The 24,614-nt window shown below is 42.0% G+C and overlaps 1 protein-coding gene across 9 annotated transcripts in view; it reads left to right on the forward strand.

Moving 5' to 3' along the window:
- The window catches only part of HIVEP2 (HIVEP zinc finger 2), a 137,874-nt gene extending 118,883 nt beyond the window's left edge, over positions 1-18,991 (forward strand). For all 9 annotated transcript variants that reach the window (XM_086877343.1, XM_086877347.1, XM_086877346.1 and 6 more), the window contains 5 exons: positions 142-296; positions 5,389-5,564; positions 8,129-8,230; positions 8,791-9,701; positions 16,441-18,991. In XM_086877343.1, the coding sequence (XP_086733469.1) occupies positions 142-296; positions 5,389-5,564; positions 8,129-8,230; positions 8,791-9,701; positions 16,441-17,259 (2,163 nt within the window). In that variant the 3' untranslated portion in view covers positions 17,260-18,991. The remainder of the gene's footprint in view (positions 1-141; positions 297-5,388; positions 5,565-8,128; positions 8,231-8,790; positions 9,702-16,440) is intronic.
- Positions 18,992-24,614: the final 5,623 nt, after the last annotated feature.

The following is a 24,614-nucleotide window of genomic DNA, read 5'->3' on the forward strand; positions in this document are numbered from 1 at the left end:
ATGGGACAGATTAATTAATCGTATAGAGTTGGACCAAAGTGAGAGTTTGGCTTTGACCTGGTATGTTAAAAGTATTTGAAATGAAGTGTGTGTGTATTGTATGCTCCAGAAGTAACACCCTTCCTTGACTTTGTTCTGCAGATGAAACACGAGCCATTCTTCTTGTTTGGCAGCAAGCTTGAAAAGAAAGTAGTGGGGAATATTATAAAAGAAAGAGTAAAAGGAGACATTCATGGAGATAAAGACATTACATCCAAACAAACTGAGCCGATACGAATTAAAATCTTTGAAGGAGGGTAAGAAAATATAACTGGAAATTTCAAGCTCAGACTGTAATTTTAAAGACATTTGAAAATGAATATGAATTAATTAGAATGTGAACAGTCTCCTGTATGCTTGTCATGTCTTGTAGCTCCCAAGTCTCTTCTTCTTTGTGTATTTGTCAGTCTCAAAATGCACTGCAGGGTACCTGGGTACTCACTTTGGGCTCTACTTAGCTAGTAAGACAATTGTTTTCCATCTGTGTGAGAGCAGTCCCCCAAAATTGTTACTTTAATTCCTTAAGTCATAAGGAAGTGGATGAACTGGTAACATTTTGATATTTTCTATGCTGTTTCTTTGTATTTAATGACTTCCATGAAGATATATTCCCATTTTTAGGCACAGTATACTTCCACTCAGTTTCAGGTTGACCAGGCATGCTTAGTCTTATTCTTGTAATTTTGTATTATTTACTGAGGTTGGATTTTGGAGATAAAATGTATAATGCCAGTGAAATCTATGGCATCTAAGACTAATCCATAGATCTGTCATGTATGGCTGATGAAATAATGTTTAATTTTACTGTGGCAATGTATCACTCAAGTGGTAACAGAAACAAATAACATAAAGGGGAAAGGCAATTCACATTGTCATGAGGCTTAAGAAACTTAAGAAAGAAAATGAAATAGACACTTGTTTGTCTCTGCAGTATATTCTAAAATGGAAGATAGTTTAGTTTCTTTTACATAATTCTGACACAATGAAATTAGTTTGCTAGTTTTTAGTAGTGCATAGTCAGGTGGCCAAACAAGATGTGTTTTTCAGTCTTACCAAACTCAGATGGTCCCACAGCACTGTTTTATTAGGGTAACTAAATAGGTCAGGAGGGAGATGTGAGAAATTCATACATCCATTTCCTTCTCCTGTCAGTCTGTACCCTTTAAAATCTCAGTTGTCCTTCATTGATGTTGTGTTTTTGTCTAAGACTGAGTAATCTCCATTAAATTACCTTTGCCATTTCTCTGTAGTCTGCAACACTGAAGGAAGATAGCCTACATCTTGCCTGAAAGACTGAAAAAGTTATTTTGGAGATTTTTATAGGTGTGCTGTCCCAGACACCCTTATCCTGACTCTTCTCTGTAGTTGTACCTTGCCCTAGTACTTAAGCCAGTAGACTGACTTTGCAAGACTGACCCAAAGTCAGTGGTGAGCAAGAAATTTTACAAGAAAGTTGTAAAATTCTAAGTTTACAAGAAATTTAAAGAGCTGTTGCGTCAACTCACACCTACTTTCAAGTATTAAATTTGCCTGCTTCCCACTGTATACCATTTCTGAATATAGTCCAGCTGAATATAGTCTGCCTTGATGTAAGCTGCATGATGAGAGGTCAGAAGAGTAAAAGTGTGTTAAGAAGAGCAACTTAAAGGAGGATTCAGATGAGTGTGAGCTGCAGCAGATCACTCTACAAAAAACTTCTACTAATACTTATTCAAGAAATGTTGTGTGTTACTTCCACTACCTGAAGTTTTTCTGTACACCAATAAGGTTCATGAAACTATGAGTAAAATCATATAATTCACACTTCACCTAGAAATGTCTCCTAGTAATACTTGACTATGTTTAGATAAGCTTTGAGTAAAACAAAACATGAGAAACCTTGATATGCACATCAGTTTCTGGAGTGGGGAGAACAAATAGTCTGTGCAATAGACTGGGACTTCCTCAATAGAAAAATATAAAGAGCAAAACTCCAGCAGGTGATGCAGTGTCAGTAGGTCCACTCTACTCACACATCATAACTTTATGGTACATTTTACAAGAATTGTTTGTGGAAGAATAGATTTGTTCTTTCCATTCTAGACATTCATTTGGCTATTTTTTAAATTGATGTAATATACCTTAGACATTATTGTCATGTCTTGCACTGCTTTCTGTCCTGGTTATTGAATTTTTCCTTCTCTTCAAGTTATTGTCTATGACTTCTTACAACTAGTTTTTGACATGGGTGTGTTTCTATGCTTTCTTCTTCTTGGCTGTTAGTTGAGCTATTTTGTTCTCCCCTCTTTGAGCACATCTTCATCTCCTCTCAGCATGTGGTGCAATGAACTATATAGCAAATGTCTGTTGTCTTCATGTCACATTTTCTGCTCTGGACAGGCAAGCATGGATGGTCATATCTTGTTTCAGCAGGATATTTTCATTTTGATTTTATGTTTTCATGGGGAATGGGTTTCCTTAGGCTTTGTGTTTGCTTTTGATTCATAGGTGTGAAGAAGGTAATTAGCTGAGAAAGATCTGTGGTTGTCTGTTTTCGGTTTGTGGTGAAAGCCTGTCCACCTGGCAGGGACATGTAGCTCTGCACAGCTGCCTTGTGCCAGTGGGGTGGATCATTCATATGACAGCTGGGCAAAAAGCAGATAGCTGAGGCTGGGGATGAGTGAGAAGCTGAAGGATCAGAATTAGAACTGAGGCAAAAACTAGATCATAGTATCATGGCATTATGGTTGGAAAAGACCTCTAAGATCATCAAGTCCAACTGTCAGCCAGTACCACCAGATGTCACAGCACATCACCTCACTGCAGAAACCCCACCAAGAGCGTTTTGTAAGCATTGTAGCAGAGGGAGTTTGGAAGGAAGAAGTTTAACCACTGCATTATTACCACTGGCAGGTGGCTTGATTCAAGTGAAATTGTCTGAATCACAAAATCTGATTTCCATCATCTGTGACTGCAGATGTGACTGATGGGATTTGAAGCAGTATTTCTCAAAGAAAAGCAGTAATTTAAGTTCATCCCTTGTTGTAGTACAGTTAGCTGCTAATGGTGTGCAAAGAAAAAGGGACAGGACAAGCAAGCCTGCTCATCTGACATCTACCTTAATACATTATCAGCTGACAGCAAGAATTCACAGTTTGCTTATCTTTGTACTTTTATATCTATCAGTAATAGACTCTAATTGAAAAACACAAGTAAAATAACATTTTGGATAGAAATTGCAGGACTCTAAGACTTGGTAATGCTTTTTATCTCGAGGGTCCCATCTTAGTCAAATTCAGAGCAGCAGTGGCCAAAGTCCTTTCATGGATATTACAAAGTAGGAAGGGGAAAATTCCTCAAAGCTTTGAGAGAGGTGCAGGTTAGCAGTAAGATTGAATATTCCTGAGGGCTAAAAGGTAATCACCATAGACTCAGACTTCTGGTCCTTTAGTTTTTGCACCAGCCCTTCTTTAAATGTCAAGTTTGTGTGTGTCATTTCTCTCACAGTCACTGTTATGATGAAGCATTCTTAAAGAGTCAAGGTCAGTTGTGGCCGAAAACCGTCTATATGAATGATGAAGAGACACGTGTTTTATCACTGTCTTTGTGTCCAATGGGATTTGACAGGTGACAGAAGCCAGTGGAATGAGGTCAAGCAGAAGAAGAGCAGAGATGGAGCAACAGAAAAGCACACGTAATAGCACAGCATTTATCTTACGAGTATCAATCAGGGGTGGTATGGTAGACTCCATCCCAGAAAAATCAGACTGTAGGGAGAGATAAAGAGAAGATAAAATAGCAGTATTTCAAATAATAATGGGCTCCTTTCTTTTTTGTCTGTGGGAGAAGGCTTGGAGGTAGTTGATGAAGCAGTGGATAGAAAGATGACTGACAGTCATTGGCATGTGTGTTTGAAGGAAAACCTGGGAAATGGGGCAGCCAGACAACCAAGATCCCAAAAATGTCGTACAGAAAACCTGCTAGAGAGATTGCTAAATACTAAATTACATTAGACTATGCCAGTTTTTCCCATGGTGCCAGGGACAGTGAAGAAAATGGGAGAGGTACAGCTTTGCTGGAAATGAGATGAAAAAACCTGAATTTAGGCATCCACATTTGAAAGAGGAGCTAATGTGTTTAAAAGATAAGAAGATGGATTTGAGAACAGGACACTGTTTTATGTTATTCTAAGATACTAACTTCAGAATTTATATTGCCCATGATATAGCTAAACATATGGGAAAGTGTTCATCTAAGAACAGCACACTTGAAAAATTTTCCAGCTCTGTAACCCAAAATTTGCCACTTTTTTCTTGTAGAGTTATCATCACATTAACAGAATCTTTTACCCAGTCCCTTTTTTATTTAAAGTACTGAATGTCGGTACCAGCGATATTTTGTGGACTGTGCATCCACAGAATGACTGAAAGTACTTTTTGCTGCTTAGGAAGAGGGCAACGGAGGACAGAGGGCAGAAAAAAAACATCATTTCTCAGTTCTTTCACTTTCTGGATTTTACTTTGGATGAATGAGGATGAAATTCTTTCCCCAAAGGAATGCCCAGCAGTCTTCAAACCTCAGAGCAGCCTGAGTAGATTCCCTAGACTCTTTTAGATTTCAGTATTAACAATTCAGCATGATAATAAAGGCAGTGTACAGCTTTACATAGATTTTCATATTTATTTTCTAATTACATACTATGTGATCAGCAAAAATACCATAGAAATCTTACGCGTTTGCTAAGAAAAAAATCAGTAACAGCTTTCTTCAAACTATCCATGTTTGAGATATACCTTTTTATTTCTAAAGCATCACATACCTGAGTGAACTCAACTCGGTGTCTCTTTAGGGAGCGATTTATCTTTGGGAATGTCAGGCATCTGTAATGTGAATGCATACATCCTTGTTCCCTTTATGCTTAATGGGAAGAAATGGGCATTTCCAGGATGTAATTTATCTGATCCCAAGGGATAAATACACTAAAATAGTTAAATGAACCGTGCTGGAAAACAACGCTGTTTTCAGTGGTGGTAAATGTCTGTGCTGTACGAGACTACAGTGGGCTGAAATAAATCCAACCTCCAGGCTTATATTTTGAGTTGTGTCTATAGGAATGGTTGTTCATTGGTTTCCTGACAAGGTGTTTATGCTGTTCTCATACTGCAAACTGTTGGTCTCATGTTGTTTAAATACACTGGGACCAGTACATTCTCTGAAAGCCAAATACTTTATGAGTTCCAGACTGAAAATTCAATTGTTCCTTTGGACTTCTGTGAGTTTGATGATGAGGATCAGATGCATAGAAGCAATGTTTATACATGTATGAGACCTAGAGTCTGTATGACTTAAATATTTGCTCTCTTCCAACAGGTATAAATCAAATGAGGACTATGTATATGTCAGAGGTCGTGGCCGAGGAAAGTACATTTGTGAAGAATGTGGCATTCGCTGTAAAAAGCCAAGCATGCTCAAAAAACATATCCGCACTCACACTGATGTCCGGCCTTATGTATGCAAGTTGTGCAATTTTGCCTTCAAAACTAAAGGTACTTGACCCTTTTTGCTGAACTCTTGCCACTTCTGGAGCTATTTTGTCCTCTGGGATCCAATCACCCATTGCAATCAAGGAGAGTATTTTCTTCAGAATAAAATTGTTGTGTTTATATATACAGGACTCTCTTACAGAGTTTGTTCTCCTCTGTTTAATTGATCCAGGGATTTTGTAAGGCTCTGAAACTCCTTGTATAGGACCTATAGGCTCTTGGCTGGTCCTTCTGTCTGCAGAGAAAATGTAGTAGCATAAGAACCACCCAAAAACTAATACTCTGCCAACATTGTTACATGGTGCAAATTTTAATTGCAGCAACACTTAAATGCTACCAGGAGACCACACTTCTTATGACATAATGTAGAGGCAGAGCATCAGCTGCTGAGGAATACATGCCTTCACAGGCTTTACAGTGGGTCAGTTTCAAGTTTATAAATAATGTATGTCTCCCAGATGGGCCGCTCCATCCACTGTGGCATTAATTATGAATAGAGATCTGATAGCTTCTGTTCACATGTATTTATCAGCACAGAAAAAAGCTTCCATTTGTCACCCTGAGGCCACAGATAATGATATTCTTTGGAATTCAGATTTGTGATGCAACCATCTCCTTGAGAGAAAAAATCCTTTCCTTGGTATCATTTCTTTGTAGCATAGCCTAAGTAAGCCTTACATTCTCAGTTTTTTACCTTCCCTTTGGCAGACAAAAGAAATGGATTCTGGTCCCAGTGCAGTGAAACTTAACTCAAAGGGAGAGAAAGGAAGCTGAAGGAGATTTCTCCCAAGATCCCAGTGCAGCTTCATGGCTGTTTTGAGGATTGAGAATTGTAATAGTTTCCATGACTCCAGCACTTCTTCCTGTGCCAAAGGAATGGTAGTAGACCCATCAACCTAATTTAAGATGAGAACTTTCATGGGCATGTAGAGACAAAGACAAGGAGCTGCTTGTTTGTAGTCCCAGTAGACCATCATGAGCTGTTCTCATATCATTGCTTACATTTGACATATCTGGAGGAATGGGTCTTGAGGAGGGCCTTGAAGTACATGACCGTACTGTGGTTTTACAGCTGTGTTCAGAGAGGACATTCCAGGAAGAAGAGGTGGCATGGAAAAAAAAAAAAAAAAATAGAAATTGCTTGCTAAAGCTGGCATTTCTGACAAAGAAAAAGAAACATGGGGCAGGTGGTTTCCTATTGCACAAGAAGGGCATTAGTAGCAAGAGACTAGATTAGCCTTCCAAGTATAAGAAGTGTTTAACCAGTGTATTACTGATTATAAGCAGTTGTCAGCCTAATAACTGTGGTTTCTATTTTGCTGAGAGCAGTAGGTGACAAACTTTCAGAGGTACTTAGGTTTTCAGTTTTTCTGAGCATTTAACCATCCAGAAGCGTCAATGGCCAAGTTAGCCTTTTCATATGGTGCACAGGCACAAGAAACTCCTACAGAGAAGGAAATTATTTGAACTAGCTGGAACTGAAAGTCTGAAAAGAGCCTGGCTTGTGAGTTTCTAAGCACACCTGCACTATCCAGCAGAGGGGGTTAAGTGTTCCTGCCCCAAGATGGTGTCTGGAGATGCTGGTTGGGGTCCTGGAAGCAGCATAAATGCATTTCCAGAGGGCTTTCCTTGAGCTAAGAAGCACCCTGTCTTGGTAGTGGGTTAGGTTTGCTTGTGCCATGCTTTCCCTTTTGGGTGTTAGAATGAGACTGAAGTGGCAAATGGATTAGAGCAATATTCTCCAGCTTGTGCTTTGTACTCAAGATTTTTTGTCATGAAATGTCTCTTGGGGCCAATCTCGACCCAGTTTTTTTATCTGTGAAAAAACAGACCAAGACAGGCACTCCAGAAAGTCAATAGTCTAGTATTAGATTGCTCCCCCAGGGGAATGTGAGATTTGCTTTCAAATCTCTGCTGTGTCTGGTTCAGATCTGTACTCTAAATCTGGGAGCTGAACCTGAATTTCCCACATCCCAGGTGGATGCTGTGAACACAGCTCCTCTCAGTTCAGAGACTGCAACTAGATGGTAAACTTGAGAAGTCTCCCATAACTGTTCTTTTGAATTTTTGTGGGATACTTTTGCTTCCAAATGCTTCAAATACATGGAGCATTTGGAAACCATGTGCCAAGTAAATGGGAGAGCCCTTACCTTGAGGGTGCTACTGTGTATACAGGAGCATGAGCCCTGAGTGGCTGCTCTGCTGTGGACTTACTTTGATGTCTAAGCAGTCTGTACGTATCATGAACAGTGAGTCCAGGAACAGATAACATCCAAAAGTGAGATTTTTAGGAGTGACTAAATACCATGTGGAAAATTGGAGAGATGCCTATGTACCTCTCAGGCCCTGAGTTTATTTGAATTTTTTATTCTCTTAAGATATAAAAACACAGTCTCATTAAAACAGGCTCTGAGACCAGTGGTCTAGATGAATCTGCCCTATCTGTTGAGGTTTTTTAAAGCTAAAACCCATTGTCTGCAGCATAGTGGAATTAAGATGTACCAAAACCTTACTTGAAAAGTGATCTTTGTTGTTGTTCATTAATTACATTAATCTCTGATCCATAGGAAATCTGACAAAACATATGAAGTCTAAAGCACACATGAAAAAATGCTTGGAGCTTGGAGTATCAATGACATCTGTGGATGATGCTGAAACTGAAGAAGCAGGTATGTCAAAATGATTTAATTTAGTTGGAATGGCCTCATTCCAACTCAAGTATGGAAAGTATGAAATCTGCAAATGACTCATTGCACTTCAGCACAGTGATGGGCATGGGAAAATATATTACAAGTATTTGAGGCGTTTTTTAATTGAGAGTTAACTTTTTAATAAACAGGAAGTAAAAAAGAAAAATATCCTGCCTAGTTGTCTGGGTTATACTTTTTTACATGAAGAGGCACTAGAAATAAAAGGATGGCCTATTGTCATCTGTCTCATACGAGGTTCCCAATCTTTCCACTTAAAATGTGAGAGATGGCAACATTTAGTGATGTTGCAAGGTAGTGTAGGATGAAGTTGCTTTTGTACTTCCTTTCAGAACTTTATAATAGAGTTTTAAGGTATTATTTTGAAAAACGTGTGGATTTAATCGATGAGGAATGGCTTTATGCAGCCATCCCAGATGAAGAACATCCAGCAATGTCAATGAGTGTGCTGGGTGGGGAATGGCTGTGGTGTGAGAGGTGGGATATGTGCCAATCATTTGGACTTGCTGTGGCTGTTTCAGAAAATATGGAGGACATGCAGCAGGAGGCAGAGAAGAGCAGCAACCTGGCAGGGCTGTCGGCAGAGCACCAGTTTTCTGACGCGGAGGAATCGGATGGCGAGGATGGCGATGACAATGATGATGATGATGAAGATGAGGATGATTTTGATGATACTCAGGGAGACTCGACACCAAAAACCAGATCAAGAAGCACCAGCCCGCAGCCCCCTCGGTTCTCCTCCCTGTCAGTGAACTCGGCTGGGGCATCGCAGGGGGCTTCCCCCGAGGGCTCCCTTTCCGTGGGACACTCTTCCCTCATCAGTTACTTGGTCACCTTACCTAGCATTCAGGTTACTCAGCTTATAACACCAAGCGACTCCTGTGAAGACACACAAATGACAGAATATCAGAGGTTTTTCCAGAGTAAGAGTACGGATTCGGAGCCCGATAAAGACAGATTGGACATACCCAGCTGCATGGATGAGGATTGCACGCTTTCCTTAGATCCCAGTTCTTCTCCAAGGGACCTCTCACCTTCCAGTCGACAATCGTCACCTGGCTACGATTCTTCACCCTACAGAGATAACTCACCAAAGAGATATTTAATGCCAAAAGGGGATTTGTCACCCAGAAGGCATCTGTCACCCCGAAGAGATATTTCACCCATGAGGCACCTTTCCCCGCGGAAGGAGGCTGTGCTGAGGAGAGAGTTATCACCAAGACGGGACGTGTCACCAAGACGTCACCTATCGCCAAGGAGACCAATGTCACCAGGGAAAGATGTGTCTGTTCGAAGAGATTTGTCTCCCAGGCGAGAGAGGAGATACATGGCCTCCGTCAGAGCGGCGTCTCCCCGGAGGGGCTTGTACCATAATCCAGCATTGTCCATGGGTCAATATTTGCAGTCTGAATCTATTCCAGTGGGACATTCAGTAAGTATGAAAGAACATTTTCATTCCTCTTGTCAAAAACCGTGCTCTTACTGAATTTGTGCATTTCAGAAATCTCAGCAGCTTTGTAGAAGTTATAAACTTCGAACCTTGGTGGGAAGTCCTAGAACAAATGCAAGAAATTTGGAATAGACAGGGACAAAGTCAGGATGCTGATTCATTTAGATGCACTTGAGTCACCCTAAGGGAGAAGTGTTCACTTGGCAGAATTCTGAGTAGCTCCATCAACTTCAATGAAATTAGGCTGGTTTGCATTTTCTGCCTTCATATTCATTATATTACGTATATATTATATATTATATATTATATATTATATATTATATATTATATATTATATAATAGATATATACGTATATATATATATGTATGTATGTATGTATGTATGTATATGTATAATTTTTAAACAGTCCAGAAGGCTTACATGGTTTGGGAGGCTTGCTTCTGCTCTGTAAAAATCTTGTATTTCCTGGACTCTCAGGCGAGATCAAGCCAAGTTCAAGGCTTAAAGCCCTGTTCTTGTGGTATGGTGCCCATCACTGAGTATTGTTTAATGGAATAAAAATGCTAAGATAATGAAACCTCTTAGAAAAGCAGAGTGCACACTGAAATCAGGATCTGTGGCTGGAATTTAGATGCTATAATTGTGTGAGAGGAGCAGGAAGCTGTCTGCCCTGCAGAAAGTGCTGCAACTGTCTGTGTGGAAATATGCAAAACTTGCACAGCTGCTGTCTGTGCTCTTCCCTTTTGGTAACTTTTGACCAACCCTAGCATTCACAAAGCATTCCCTCCACAAACAGATTGCATCTTCTGAGATAAGATGGCCTGGCTATGTGTGAATTTATTTACTTATTTACTATGCTTCCCTCACCATGTTGCTGTTGTGGCTGCCCTCTCATTGCCTGCCTGTATGCAGGTTCAACCTGGGCAAGCTGTGACAGTCTCAGATGATCTCAGAACTCCTTGCTCCCTGCTCTTCTCCTGGCTGACCTCTTCTCCCTGCTCCCCCATTCCCAGTCTTCTTGGCTCTCCATGTATTCTTTGTGCTCTTCCTCTGTGGAGAAGAACTGAACCCGGAGCTCATACAGTCAGTATTTATCAGCCCTGGTGTGATTTTCTCTGTAGAGTCAGGATGATGTATTTATTATCTGCTGCCAGGAATGGAGTGAGGGATGCACCTGGGCAAAGATGTTTGGGGTAGGGGTGGACCAAAAAGAGCTGAGATGCTGCCAGCCTGGCAGATCCAAAAGTGATTTCTCAGTATTTCAGGGGTATAAGGGAAAGCTGCAACTTGAGGGGCCATATTTATAGGAGAGAGCAACACAGGCACTTCTCCCACATCTTAGACATGGCCCCATGACCTAGTAAGTTGTTCAGGAGAGCACTGGAGAGGGGTGACAGATTAAACAGCCCTTGAGAAAGGGCATACTGAAACCCTGCTGCACTCTCACAGGAGTGATCACTGCACAGCTGAGAGAGGATACAAATCCCACCAGCAGTTCTACTGACTACATGAGGAAGCACAAGTAGGTGAAGAGTCACCAGTTTAATCAGTCATGATGTCTTAGTATCAAATGAGTGGGATCGATTCTACAGCTGACATTGTGCAGGGTGCCCCAGTCCCTCATGTCCCACATGAGACATGCTGGCATCCTGTAGTAAAGATTTGGGATGTGTGATGATGCTAGCAAAAGCATGTTAACAGTCATCCTTGGCCATCTGACAGTTCTTGCTGTAATATTTTTCTTACGTGTTATGCACACCTTCCAGCAAGGCATTTAACACATTGTAAGGACTCTCTTAGCACTTCTCATTCCTTCTTTTGAAAAGTCCACCATGCCAGATGGACTTGTAAAGCTTACCTTGTTTTTGAGGTAGAGTCAGGCATGTGGCAGTGAAAAATACAATGTAAAAGATCATCTGTCTTACGGAAAGCAGCAGTAACTTGATGGCATGTTGAGTGTTTTGAGAGAGAAGGCCAGACCTCAGTAGAGTCACTACAACCTGAATACAGGAGGCATCACTGGAGCCCAGGCAAACTTAAATGAAAAAAAAAATGACAAATGAGGATGATTGCCATTTGCAACAAATGACTGCAGGGAAGAAAAGATGGATTCCTCGTCTCTTGATGCCTTTCTGGAAACTGTACTTTAGCCAAACATTAGACAAGCTTAAGTGAAACACAAGTTATTATACTCAGCATGTGGGAAGACAAGTAACACCTGAGCTTGCTATAAATGAAAGCTGTCAGAGAGGAAAAAGGAATAAAAGTTGTTTTTCACTTTTTAGACTAGTGAAATCCAGCAGACCAAAACATCATTAGCAGCTGCATTGATAATGCATATGCCAGTTTACAATCCCTAAAATACTTCAAGAGCTGCATTGGGTTCCCAGTCCTTGAAGGAAAAAGGGCAGTTTTGTGCATCTAGTGCTTGCAGTTCCCAGAAGAGGCCAGTTTTCTTTCTTCTCAAGTAAAATGTTTGTATTTGCTCTAACCTCTTTGGCCAGTGCTGGTCTTGTTGCCCTTCATCTTGCTTCCTGCTCCATGCACTTTGGTGGTCTTGTACAAAAGGCTAGTAAAGTGCTCTGGCATTGAAAGCACCACATAGAAAGCAATTAAAATTATTTGCTGAGGAAGTGGAAAAGAGCATGGTGAAAGTAAATTCTTTTTTTAGATTGTATAAAAATGAAAGAAAATACACACTTTTTTTTCCTGTGGCATTCAATAACAGGATACACTCTTGCAACAGAGTACTCTCTCTAAAGTAGGCTAATTCTCTAGTGTATACTGGGTCACACTTGGCTTTGACAAGTTAAATTGGTGTCTTTAAAATTAATGCCAGATATCTTCTGCTCTCTAAATACAGTTGGGATCTTCTCTTCTGTCAATGCCAGAGGTTTCTTCCCTTACTGAGAAGACTGATGCCATTATCAAAGGGCTCAGATTCTTCTTCCCAGTCACCTTCTGCCAGTACCAAGAAAAAGAGAAGGAATAGGAAGGCTTCATTTTTTCACACTGAGTGAATCTCTTCTAGCATTTTAGTTTGGATCAGGCATATGTGTCTGCTGTCACATTTTTTGTGCATTGACTCATATTTTCAGATCAGTCTTGGTGTAAGTGACCTGGATTGTTGTCAGATGGAATTAAACTGAAAATGTGCACCAGGAGGGCAGCAGGTGCCCTTGAACTGTGAGTGACCGTTCAAGTGACTGCAAAGAGGCCACATAGGGTTGATCTGAACCAACCTTCCCTTCCAAACCCACAACACATGCATTGTGAATGTGGGGTCCAGCACAAACAGTTTTCACTCCATTCCTGCTTGTCCCAGCCCTTAGTACACCCTGCTACTTCCTAGCACAGACCAGAACTTTTGCCTCTTCTTCCAGTCCCAGGATAGACACAACAAGATCGAGAAGTTGCCTTGCTGTGAGTGGTACAGACTTGTCTCTCACAACTATTTCAGCTTCTAGGCAGTAGTGGATTTTGCTTGTGTTGCCATCTTGTTGCTCATCTCGTTCATTTTGAAGTCTTGATACATTCAGAAGGGCTGACGGGAATTAGGCACCTATATGACCACTTGAAAGTTGATAGGACTTGGGATATCATCCCAAACATAAATATTAAATCTCTCCCCAAACAGTCACTATTTTATCATCTTGAGTGAAATGCATTCTTGCATTGTACTTCTTGTACAGAGAGCCAGAAACTTATGAATTCCAGGTAAACTGTAAATATGTTCACTGGTGCATCTGGGCTACTGTGGTGTATTCTCTGTCGGGCTGCAAATTGAGCTGATCCTGGAAGTGAAGGCCACATGGAGTTATAATCACTTTATTATGCATCATATCTTTCAGGAGGCACATTGGCAGTATGCTCTGCTACTGACTTTCACTCCAGAGTTCAGTGTTTTCTGGTTTTTAACTTAAAAAAATCTCAAGTACTTTATGATGTGCAAATCAAAGAGACTATTTTCTACCCAACGTGTCTTTGCAAGCTGTGGTCTGAGGCTGACCAGAGGATGTGTGAAGGGTGCTTGGCTTTGAAATGTGATCTTCCTCTTAATCTCCCACAGCCTGATTTGGGTGATGTACCAGATACAGGGTAAACCCTATCTCATCCCTGAGGCATTCTGGGGGACTTGTGAAGCTGGATATGGCTTTGCTCAGGGGTGTGATGTGGCAGTCTATCTTTGTGACCAGGTCACAGCATTTAGTGAAAAGCTGCTACAGAATACTGCTGCTTGGGAAATTATATGTCACCTGGAATTGAAGGGAAATATGCTAAACTGTAACAAATGAAGATTAATAGGAAACTAACTGGATTCCCGTCGCCTGACAAAGAGAAGAACTCAGTTCACAGCACTGGCAGCAACCCATTCTGACTGCAGTGCAAAAAGATACTGTGACTTCCTGCACTGTGCTCTGTGATCTAATACTTGCCCTGTCAGCTGAAGGAAGTCTTTGGATTTTTAGGATGCTGGTTGAAAAAAGACAGTCTTTCCTGTGAATATGTGTGTCTGCTTGTAGGAATGAAAATGCTAGATATTGGTAAAGGAAATAAAAGCAGGGTAAGAGGTAGGAACAGTTACTAGTGATTGTAGCCATTTATGTTTTCCGTTTCCAAACTTACCTGCCATAGCTAGAGAAAAATAATCCAGTATGTGCCCAGCCAGGCTTGGAAGTTATCCAGTGACATGCACACACTGTCACTATGTTAAAATCATGCATAGGAGACATGTCTTGGATGATGCTGCTCATCTTAAAGCACACAGCAGTTTGTGTCATGTTAGCCACCTCTCTCCAACAAGGACAGACTCTTGCTCTATTCCCTTTTGAAGCTTTGGAAGGGTAAAACATGAAGCCAATGTCTTTCTCAATTAGAAATTTGTGTGTGACTAAGTTTATTCTTTGATGAGTTTTACTCTTTTTTTTTTCCTCAATTTCCTTAGCCCTCGTTCACATCAGATGTAATAGTAATAAATGTCATGGTGTAGGAAACATCCAAAAGGACAATATGACTGAGAAACTGGTTGACAGACCAAAGATGGAAAAAAACCAGGGGGCAAGCAGCTGTGCAGAGGTGAAGTTAGCAATAGGAAGGACTGACAGAGTAGGTGAACTGTCTTGTGGCTTGGCAACTGCAGTTTATTTTATATAGTTTTCCCCATTCAGCAATATAATGTGTTGTCACTGGGCTTTCTTGTGACAGTTTCTGTTTTATGAGACTCAAGTGTCTCACTTTCTGAATAGGAAAATTCCCAGCATAGATTAGTCTCTCAATAATATCTCTGAAGTTCGACTCTGACGATTATGGGTCACCCTTTCCTGTCTTAACATTGATTTATATTAAACAGGACAAAGCATCTGAGCACAGTGAGATTGAGCCCTTGGGTAGCACAGAAACTGAATCTTTAATTGCCCCCTAAACCAGCTCCCTGGGATGGGATCAAGAGGTTGCTTAATGCCTTGAGAGCTAGGATTTCCCAGCAGTGAACTGCTGCCACTTCAACGCATTGGCATTTAGCAGCACAGTCCTCAGGCTGCCACACCAAGGCTGTGGTACCATTACAGCTCTGGGGCAATTGATCCATGCTTGGTCAATTTACAGAGCAGAGATGAGAGTTTTCATTCATTTAATTTCATATGAGAGTCCCTGAGAGTTGTGTGGCCAAATCCCACATATAATTATGAAAATGTCATCCTGCACTTCTGTCATCATTACTCCTCTGGTCAGCAATAAATGATACTTAATCATCAGATAGCAAACAAATTTTAAAACTTAAGAATGAAAAAAAAAAAGGAACCCAAAAGCCCAGGGCATATTTAATACTGAGTGGAGATGGAGCTATTTATTCTTCCAAGGCAGGAACTAATGGGAAGGCAGTGAAAATGTCAATACTGCGAGATTGGCTTTTATTAGCCGTTACAAAATCCCCCATTCTTCTCAATCCTATTATGAGTTGTTGAGTCCCTCTGGGACAGAATCATCACTTTTGCTCACAGCTGATGCCTGTGCTTTTGGTATTATTTATTGTTTACACTGCAGATAAGCCAGCGGGGTGCCCCATTGTCTCAATGACTAGAAAAATTTGTGTCTTCATTGCACAGAGACACTTGAACTTGCATGGAAATACCCACTTGCTTTCACCAAGGATTGGGTAAAGTTCCCAGGAGCAAGTGCCTTCTGTGGGGCTCAAGAGCAGATTTTTCAGAAGGCAGTAAATACATACATGCTGTCAAATATTCCTTGTTATGCCAAGCAGGGGTGGTGAGCAGAGGATGTTCAGACATGGACTTCTCTGCAACAAAGTTTAAATACCAGCATGGTTTTCCAAAGGAGAGGGTAAGATGGATCTCGTGGCCAAATTCTCCTGGGGAATGAAAACCTATCTACCCCAAATTCTGTTCAAAGTTTCAGTTGAATATAATACCCTCCACTTCCTGACCTAAATTGCTGCATTGTGTTGCTGAACTCCCTTCACTGGCCACTGCCTTTCACCTCAGAGGCATGAGCCCTGTAGGGCTGAGCTAAGCAAAACCTCCTCTGTTGTTTGGATATGCAATTAGTGGAGTTTTCCAAGTGCTTTGGGATCCATCTGGATGAAAGGTGCTTCGTGAATGGAAGGTTGTGTTAGACAGGACAGGAGATAGGTGGTTTGGCAGCCAGACAAGAATTCTGCTAGTAGCATTGCTGACATCTCTTTGTTTTTTCTTCTGGTTACAGAGGAGGGGGTTGTCTCAGGCACCTTACTTCAACATATATGGAGAAAAAGGAGGCATGGAGCACCGCAGGTCTAGCCTGTTCCCCGAAGGTCCGAGCGACTACGTCTTCAGTCATCTTCCACTACACTCCCAGCAGCAGATCCGAGCACCTATCCCCATGATGCCAATTGGGGGTATCCAGATGGTCCATTCAGTCCCCGTGGCCCTTTCAGGTTTACATTCTCCGTCCACTCTGGCCCTGCAGAGGGAGGTCTCTGAGGAGAAGCAAAGAGGAACTGCGGAAACCCTTACAAAAGAATCGTATAGTATTTCTAAGCACCATGAGAAACGTACCTCTCCGCACAGCTTGCACCCCGCTGCTCCCCCCAGCGCCCCCTCCTCGCCGCTGCTGTTGCTGGCGCAGAGCACATCCGAGGACAGTGTCGTGGCTACCGAGAGGGAGCAGGAGGAGAACATACAGACTTGTACAAAAGCCATAGCCTCTCTGCGGATCGCCACAGAAGAAGCCGTTCTGCACGGGGCGGAGCAGCTGCAGAGGCCTTCTGAGCCTCACCAGAAACCCTTAGAAAGTGCACATTTTAGCATTAAACACTTTAGTGGATCTGAGCCGGGCCAGCCCTGTGCCTCAGCCACCCATCCTGACTTGCACGGTGGTGAACAGGACAGTTTTGGTACATCACAGACTGCGCTAGCCCATCCCACATTTTACAGCAAGAGCTTTGTGGAGGTCCAGCAGCTGGGCTTTCACAGCAGGAGCGACCCCCCATCAAGCACACAGGAAAGGAAAGATCCGTCATCTGAGAAGAGCAAGCCGCATTGATCTGAGATGCATGGAGACTTTCACCCATACATTTACCCCACTTTTCTTTTTTTTCTAGAGATAGAAAAAGTATTCAACTTTACAGCATGCCTGTTCTAAGTTACAGTAGTTTGCTATTATATATACTTTTGTTATATCAAAAGAATTAGATAAAGTAACAAGTCATCATGAACCTGACCAAAACTAAATTTGAAATTCTTATTGGGTCTGGTACTTTTAAATTGTACAGATGTTTGTGCCTTTTCTTTACTTTGCTTATATTCTTATAAGCATTTTTTTAGCAGTAATTTGTACATATTTTAGAATTTGTGTATCTGCTTTGTAATAAATGTAATTTCTTTCCTTTTTTGGACACTTGGATCTAAATGATGTAAAACAGAACAGCATCAATATATGTGAGGTTGCACTAAAACATATTTTTATATGATTAAAACTGAACAGCTTTTATGTACAGCTCTGATTCTGTAATACTAATATTTATTTACTTTGTTTCATAAATTGTAAATTTTTTTCTTAATGTTGTGGATTGCTTTTCTATGTGAAGCATGGGATTTACTGTTGCGTAATTAGAACAAAATGTATATTGTAAAACAAGATATTTAAACTAGAGTATCTTATCTTATTCTGCACTTATGCATTAGTTATAAAAAAAAAGATAAAAGATGTATCAGTCAGTTCTTAACTCTTGTAATTTTTTTTGTCTCTTGTTTGCCGGATTGACTATAACTTAAGTGCTGATTGTGATTTTAAACTGATAGTACCGTAAAGCATTAAAGTAAAACAATGTGCTATTGTGAGTTTTTTCAAAGCTTTATAAAACAGTTATAAATATATTAAAAGTATTTGGTCTTATGTGAACATGTTGATCTATATACTCCTTAAAAAGCTATGGGAAAACATTCCACCCCGTGTAAATATGTGCATCACTGGTGCCATCTGTGTAGCTCACCGGGACCGGCAAGGTTTGCTATGCTGGTGCTGCCAGGAGCGGGACCGGGGCGCTGCTGACTGCCGGAGGGCAGAGTCCAGCAGCGTGCTGACCCACTCCTGGCCTCCAGCAGCAGGGTGGCGAGGCCCCTACGGCCGCCTGGGGCTGGGCGAGGAGCTGGCCTGCTGGCTGGACACACGGCGCCCTGCCGAGCCTGGCAGTCCCCTGCTCCTCAGGGCTGGCCAAGGGGCATAGGTGTCACGAAGAAGTGCCCTGGAGTATCAGAGAGGGGTTTGGAGAGGAGAAAAAGGTGTTTCCTTGCACTTGAACTCCACAGCTGGCCACTCCCTACTGCAATACCCCTGCCAGCTTCTTGGCAGCTCCCGTTCTGTCCCGTTCCGTCCTGTCCTGTGGACGGAGGTGTGTGGCCCTGCCGGCGAGGCAGAGAGCACCGCCACCCCTGCCCCTTCTGAAATGGGTTCATGGGCAAGAAAGTCACAGTCTTCCAGTGTAGGACCTCCACCTGGGCAAGGTTTGCTCCAGAGGGAAGGGAGGAGGAGCCCGGGCTTGTGTTTGAACACGTGTGGTGGGTTACCACTACCACCAGCAGCATGCGTGCATGCACGCACGCACACACACACACACTCAAACACACGCATGCATACGCACAGATGAAAGAAACCAACGACCTGGATTATATTTTGTGCTATTTAGTGGATTATAAATCTGTGAAAACAAGTTTGTATATTGAAAATACATCTAAGGAGTGTTCTTTAAAAAGAAATAAATATACAGTTACATGCATGAGGTGTCTAGTTTTCATGTGTTCTTTGAATTTTCCAAGTTTATTGGTGATCCAGCATTCTGCACAAGAAGCACCCTTAAAAATGTGAGTGGTAGTGAAAAATGTGAACCATATATTGGCTTTCTCACATCTCACTATCAAACCAAACCAGTTTATTTCTTTGGTAATACTGTGTGGGGGCAGAGCCACAGGTGGCATGTTGTCATAATTCTAGCATGATGGCATATGATTAGTGTAATACCATAATGGATGGTGACCACTTCAAAACATTAAAGGTTAGCTTCTCATACCCACTGCAATGTTCTGCCTTTATTCCAGATCACTGTGGTAACCTTGCCAAGATAAGCATATGCCAGAAAACTGGCTCATCTCAGACTGGAGAGAGGAGAAACAGTATATGTAGTTGGAGATGAGCAGCCTGTTGGATCATGCTTCCATAAAAAAAGGAGAACTCAATTATACATTTTAAATAAACAAGCTCCATCTGATAAAAGCCTCTCTCCTCCTGGGCTTCATGGCTGCATTGAGAACAAAATGCTCTGCACAATGATCAGCTAATCAGGTAATCATAGATATTTTATTAAAAGGGAACCAGGCAACCCCTGATGGTAAATGCTCTATTAACATTGCCTTTGTAAGCAACCCTCTTACTGTGGGAGTTACCTCTGACTTGTTTGATTATTTTAATTAATTTGCAGCTGCAATTTGCCATCCACCTTCTCAGCCTTGGGGCATTTTTTTTTTTATAATCGGTGAGCAAGTATCACTGAAATTACATGTGATATTTTTGGGTTACAATGGAGCAATGCTGAAGAGGTTTCAGGTACTTACAATCTTAATTGTATTTTCTTAATGAGCTAATGTGTATACACTGCTTTGAAAAAAACCATACCCTCATACAAGGCCTAGGCATCAATGATGACTTTTCATGCTTTGGAAAGGGCGTGGAGGAGGAATGGCAGACACGTCTGACAAAATTTTCCCAGGCATGAGCAATTTTCAGAATCAACATAGCAAGTACAGCAACTGGGACTGGGGGACAAATAATTCCGTGAGCGCTCTGCCTGCGCTTCCCAGTGCAGCCCCCTGCAAGCTGCCTGCGGAGATGATGGTGTGGGGCTGTTTGTGCCCTGCTGTGATGAGCCTACAGCTCCAGCCTCCGTGCTGGGAGAATGCAGCTGCATGGCTCCCTGCCGGGAACATCGGGCTCCGGGCAGGACTGGAGCTGCCTGTGTGAGGCAGCCCCTCGGAGGGTGATGGGGAGGGGATTCCTCCACAATACTCGGTGCAGTGGATGCACGGAGGTCTCTTCAGACCAAAAAGTGTAGCCCCGAGCTTGCTGATGTAAATGTTCTGTGTTTTCAGAAGGGGTGAAAAGAAGAGATTTAACAGGGCACTCTAGAATAAACTGCAGAACCAAACAAGGATCTTTATATGCAATGTGCTAAAAAAATTCTATGTCAGGAATATAATTACCTATTATATTGCTCAAGGAGGTTATAATTTTCCATGAAGATCCATATGTCTTTTCTGTAAACCCCAAGGGAAATACAGATGCTCTGGCAAGCTCTCTTTATTTTCCTCTCTCAGAATGCTGTCACTAGAGTCACTTCAGGACTTACTTGCATCAGCAAGAGGGTGTATCAGTCTCTTATAACTGCCTGCACAATCCTCTCACGAAGCTTTAGATTCTGACTCAGGGTAGTAACTCCATAGAATGCTAAATACTTCTATGGGAACTTCCCCAGTGTAGGACACACTGCCAGCAGTGGATAACAATTAGCCCCCAATAAAGGGCATCATTAACTACAACAGACCCAAGTGGAGTCAAGGGACTTAAGTACAAAAATTTCAATTCAAGAATGCTGCTGTCAAATCCCATTTAACCCTAGAGGCACCTCAGTTTACGAGGTGCCCTGCCTTGTTTGAAGCTGTTTCCTGCTTTTGGGCAAAAGGTGAACGTCTCTTCTTGGAAGTGCTTCACACCTCTTCCCCTCCCACATTGATCTGGACACCAGAACACATGTATTTCTTGCCCTAGATTCTCCAAGGGACCTGCCCTACTGAGTAGGTCTTTGAAAATACCTGACATATGATGAAATATTCTTCCCTCTTGATTTATACTTTTGGCAAATGCTATCACCATCTTTTACAGATTAGTTTAATGATTTGGTCCCCATTTATGGGTATCTAAAAAAAAACAAAACACCCCAAATCTCTATTGAAACTGGCTAAATCAACATTTCCAGTCTCCTAGGAGAGTGCCCTAAAGTGCCCCACAAGAAGATTTTTCTTTTCTGATGAAGTTCTCCTACTGTGAAACAAAATATTCAAGATTCATTGGATCACCAATACCGTAGGCTACTGTCCCCAGGAGGAAGAGCTGTTGGATGTGCCCTGCTCAATAGGAAGAGAGCTGCCTGGAAAGCTGGTGAGTAGAGAGGTGTGACAGAGACTTAGAAGGACAAGGACTGAGTTCAAGCAGCTCCTTGCCTGAAGTCTTTTAGACAGCTTGGAGAGCATAGTTTCCAAACACGCTTTCTACTTAGCATCCAGCTCCTGTCTGAGGTGGCTGACTCTCTCATGTCCAACAGAGGCGGGCCAAAACTTAAAATTCTGGGCTTCAGAGTGAGGAACAAATCCCAAAAGTTAGGTGTTACATTGCCTGAACCCTTTATTGGGTTTTGCCCTAAATAGCCCAGGGAGAACAAGCCTTATTGATTTATCTCATTGTCCAGTGGAACAAGTCAATGGGAGTTATTCTTTTAAATCATTTAGCCACCCCTGAAAATCTCAATCGATACTCTCTAAAGAATGTCCTTAAAGTAAATCCAGGATTTTCAATGCAAAACCTGCACATCATATTTTTTAGTCTAGTCACTATTTTGGTGGGGCTTTTTTCAGTTAAAATGCCTGCATAAAAAAAAATCAGCAGTCTGTGTACTAATTGAGTTTATTACAGTGACAATGTTCCTGTGCCCTTTTCTCAAACACAGATTACACACACTAAACACAGACCCTGAACATATGCTTAGTGCAAGGTCAATTTAAGATGAAAATGCTGGATGGCTTGACTCGTTCTGCAATTATTCTTGGGGTCTTTACATATGCTACATCTGTCACGTGTGTTTGCAACTATCTTTAATATGCCTGCTTTTAACTGGCTTCAGAACCACCGATAGCACCAGGAACGTGGGAGACAGCTTTCATTGCGCAATGTTTGGCTTTTGCCCCTGTGATGATGCCTACATGAGATATAATAAGCTGATTTGTTGTGTGTACATAAGTATTTTCCAAGTGATTGTGCTTGCTGACAAAAACTCTTTCTAAGAGTTTAAATTTGTGAGTATAGAGGTGGCCTGTACATGTGTGTAGGGCTTTAGTAGGCATATGATAGAATTTAGGGAAATGTCTCTGTCTTTTCATATAAGATAATCTTAAGTGGAGGCAGAACAGAATGAAACACATCCTTGGGAGCAAAGACCATGAGCCACAAGAATCCCCATAAAGGACAAACTGACATTCAGGACTACTGTTCTCTCCATGCTGGCAAGTGTCTGCACAAGGTGCCTTGGTGTCATTTTCCCTGAGCTTTCAGATATATGGATGGTCTTCTATTGCACTGTGCATTGCTGTATATGTTGCAAAATCATGTCCTACAGGCAAACTTCTCACCCACAGCACATCAGGCACCAGTGCACCTCTGCTGTAGGGCAGCCTAGCACCTCCAAGGTCTGTGCAAGTGTACAAATAGCCTACAAGATCTGCTTGCAGGCTGGACTTGCAGGCTGATGGGAGCAGTGGTAGAAGAAAACAACAGGTTTCTGTTGAAAAAATTTCTGCTCTAGTGAGGTTCCTTGCTTTTCTGCATTGTATGAATATTCATTCTGAAGCTGGCATGTCAGGGGAAGCTTGGTCAGCAGGAGGCTTAATAAAAAAAAAAAAAGCCAAACAATATTACCGTATAAACTGCCTTTTCAGATACCTTCCTGATGAGTGACATCTCTGAGCTGACAGGAGCGCTGCAAAGCGAAGCAGCCGGGATGAATATGCATGGCAGCACACAGCCCCGTGAGCACCCAGTGAGCTGGAGAAAGCCAGCGGAGGCAGATCCAGCTCTGTACTGAAGAACAGCATTTCTTTTCCCCCATCTCCTGCCAGAATATAAGAAGAGGCTGACACCCTCCCATAGAAATTAATGGAGTTTCCACATTCATTTTAACAGCAGGAGGTGTAGTCTCTGAAGGCTTATTTCCATGAGGTGATGAGAAATCTTGCTGCTAAAGTTGCAGAGGAATGTCAGAGAACTTGGCATTTTGCCGTTCCAACCTCTTTCGTTCCCATCTGTTCCTAGAGAAGCAAGCCTTTGCCTGGTTCAGCTGTGCTCTGCAAGGGCCTTGGGGGGCAGCTCTGGGCTATGGGAGGAGGTGGTCCCTGAATGTCCTCGTTTCTGGTATAAATACCCTGAATCCTCTGAGCACATTAGTCCATCAGCAGTAGTCTTCAAGGAAAAGGAAGGCTTGGGAAGAACCTGTGTGCTTATTCTTTCTAAGCAGGTATACACTTAAAATCTCTAAAGGGTTACTCTGAAAGAGCGACTCTTAGAAAAGCCAGGCTTTCTGACGAGCTGGACTTTGACTGAGGCACTTAGATGAAGTGGTCAGAGTTTTCAGAAGTGCTGAGCATTTGTTATCAGCAGAAACTGCTGGTTTCTGGCCACATGTGAAAATCTGGCCCTTAAAAACTTAATGACTAACTTAATGATGTCTGACACTTCACCTCCATTTGTTATTTTCCAGAATCTTTCTTTCCTCCACAACACTTTTATTTAGCCAGAAAAAAAGGAGGACAAAACCAAATTAATGAAACAATGAACCAATATTCATGGCTGAAATACCCTGTTCCTTTTATTGCCAGGAAAAATGTAAATGATAAAGCGGAACAGTTTTGTGACAAAGTTTTTCCTCTCCATTTCATATTTCTTGATGACATTTTAACACATGGGGCTGGCACAACCGTCTTGGACTAATTTTTAATCTTTCAGAAATTTTCCTTGGACATACAGAAGAGAGGGGGTCTTTCAACTCCAGGGGAAAAATAAAAAAGAAAAATCAGAAAGGCAAAGGGATGGAGTACTGCAGGGAGCAGTCCTTCTCTGGCAGAAGATGAGCTAAATAGTCTAATAGTTTTTTCCATCTGCATTTCCTCTGGCCCTACTGTGAGCAAAAGGGATTCAAATCCAGCTGATCTGTCAGGGTGGGGGCTGAAGGGAACCGGGTGATATAAGCAGAGTCCTGCTGCCTGGTCCATCAATTAACACAGGCAGTAGGAAGAAGCTGAGGGGGATAATGCCCCTGTGGTGCTGCCCCTGCTCTGCAGGATCCTGTGAAACGTTTTTGCTGGCTCTCTGCAGAGCTGGATTGCTGCCAGACTGCAGGAGCAAAGGATCAGCCACTGTCTAGAGCGTTGCCTTGCGCTAACCTGCTGGATTTCCATGCAGAAATCCAAGTGAGAGTTAATGCTGTGTTAGGCAGCCTAAACTTTGGCTTGGTTTGCTCTTTAGCTGCTGCTGCTGCACAGCTGTGGGCTGTCTTGGCCACTGCTATGAAAGCCACTGGTGGG

This window comes from Cyanistes caeruleus, chromosome 2, assembly GCF_971803275.1.
Source record: "Cyanistes caeruleus chromosome 2, bCyaCae1.hap1.1, whole genome shotgun sequence".
Taxonomy (NCBI): domain Eukaryota; kingdom Metazoa; phylum Chordata; class Aves; order Passeriformes; family Paridae; genus Cyanistes; species Cyanistes caeruleus.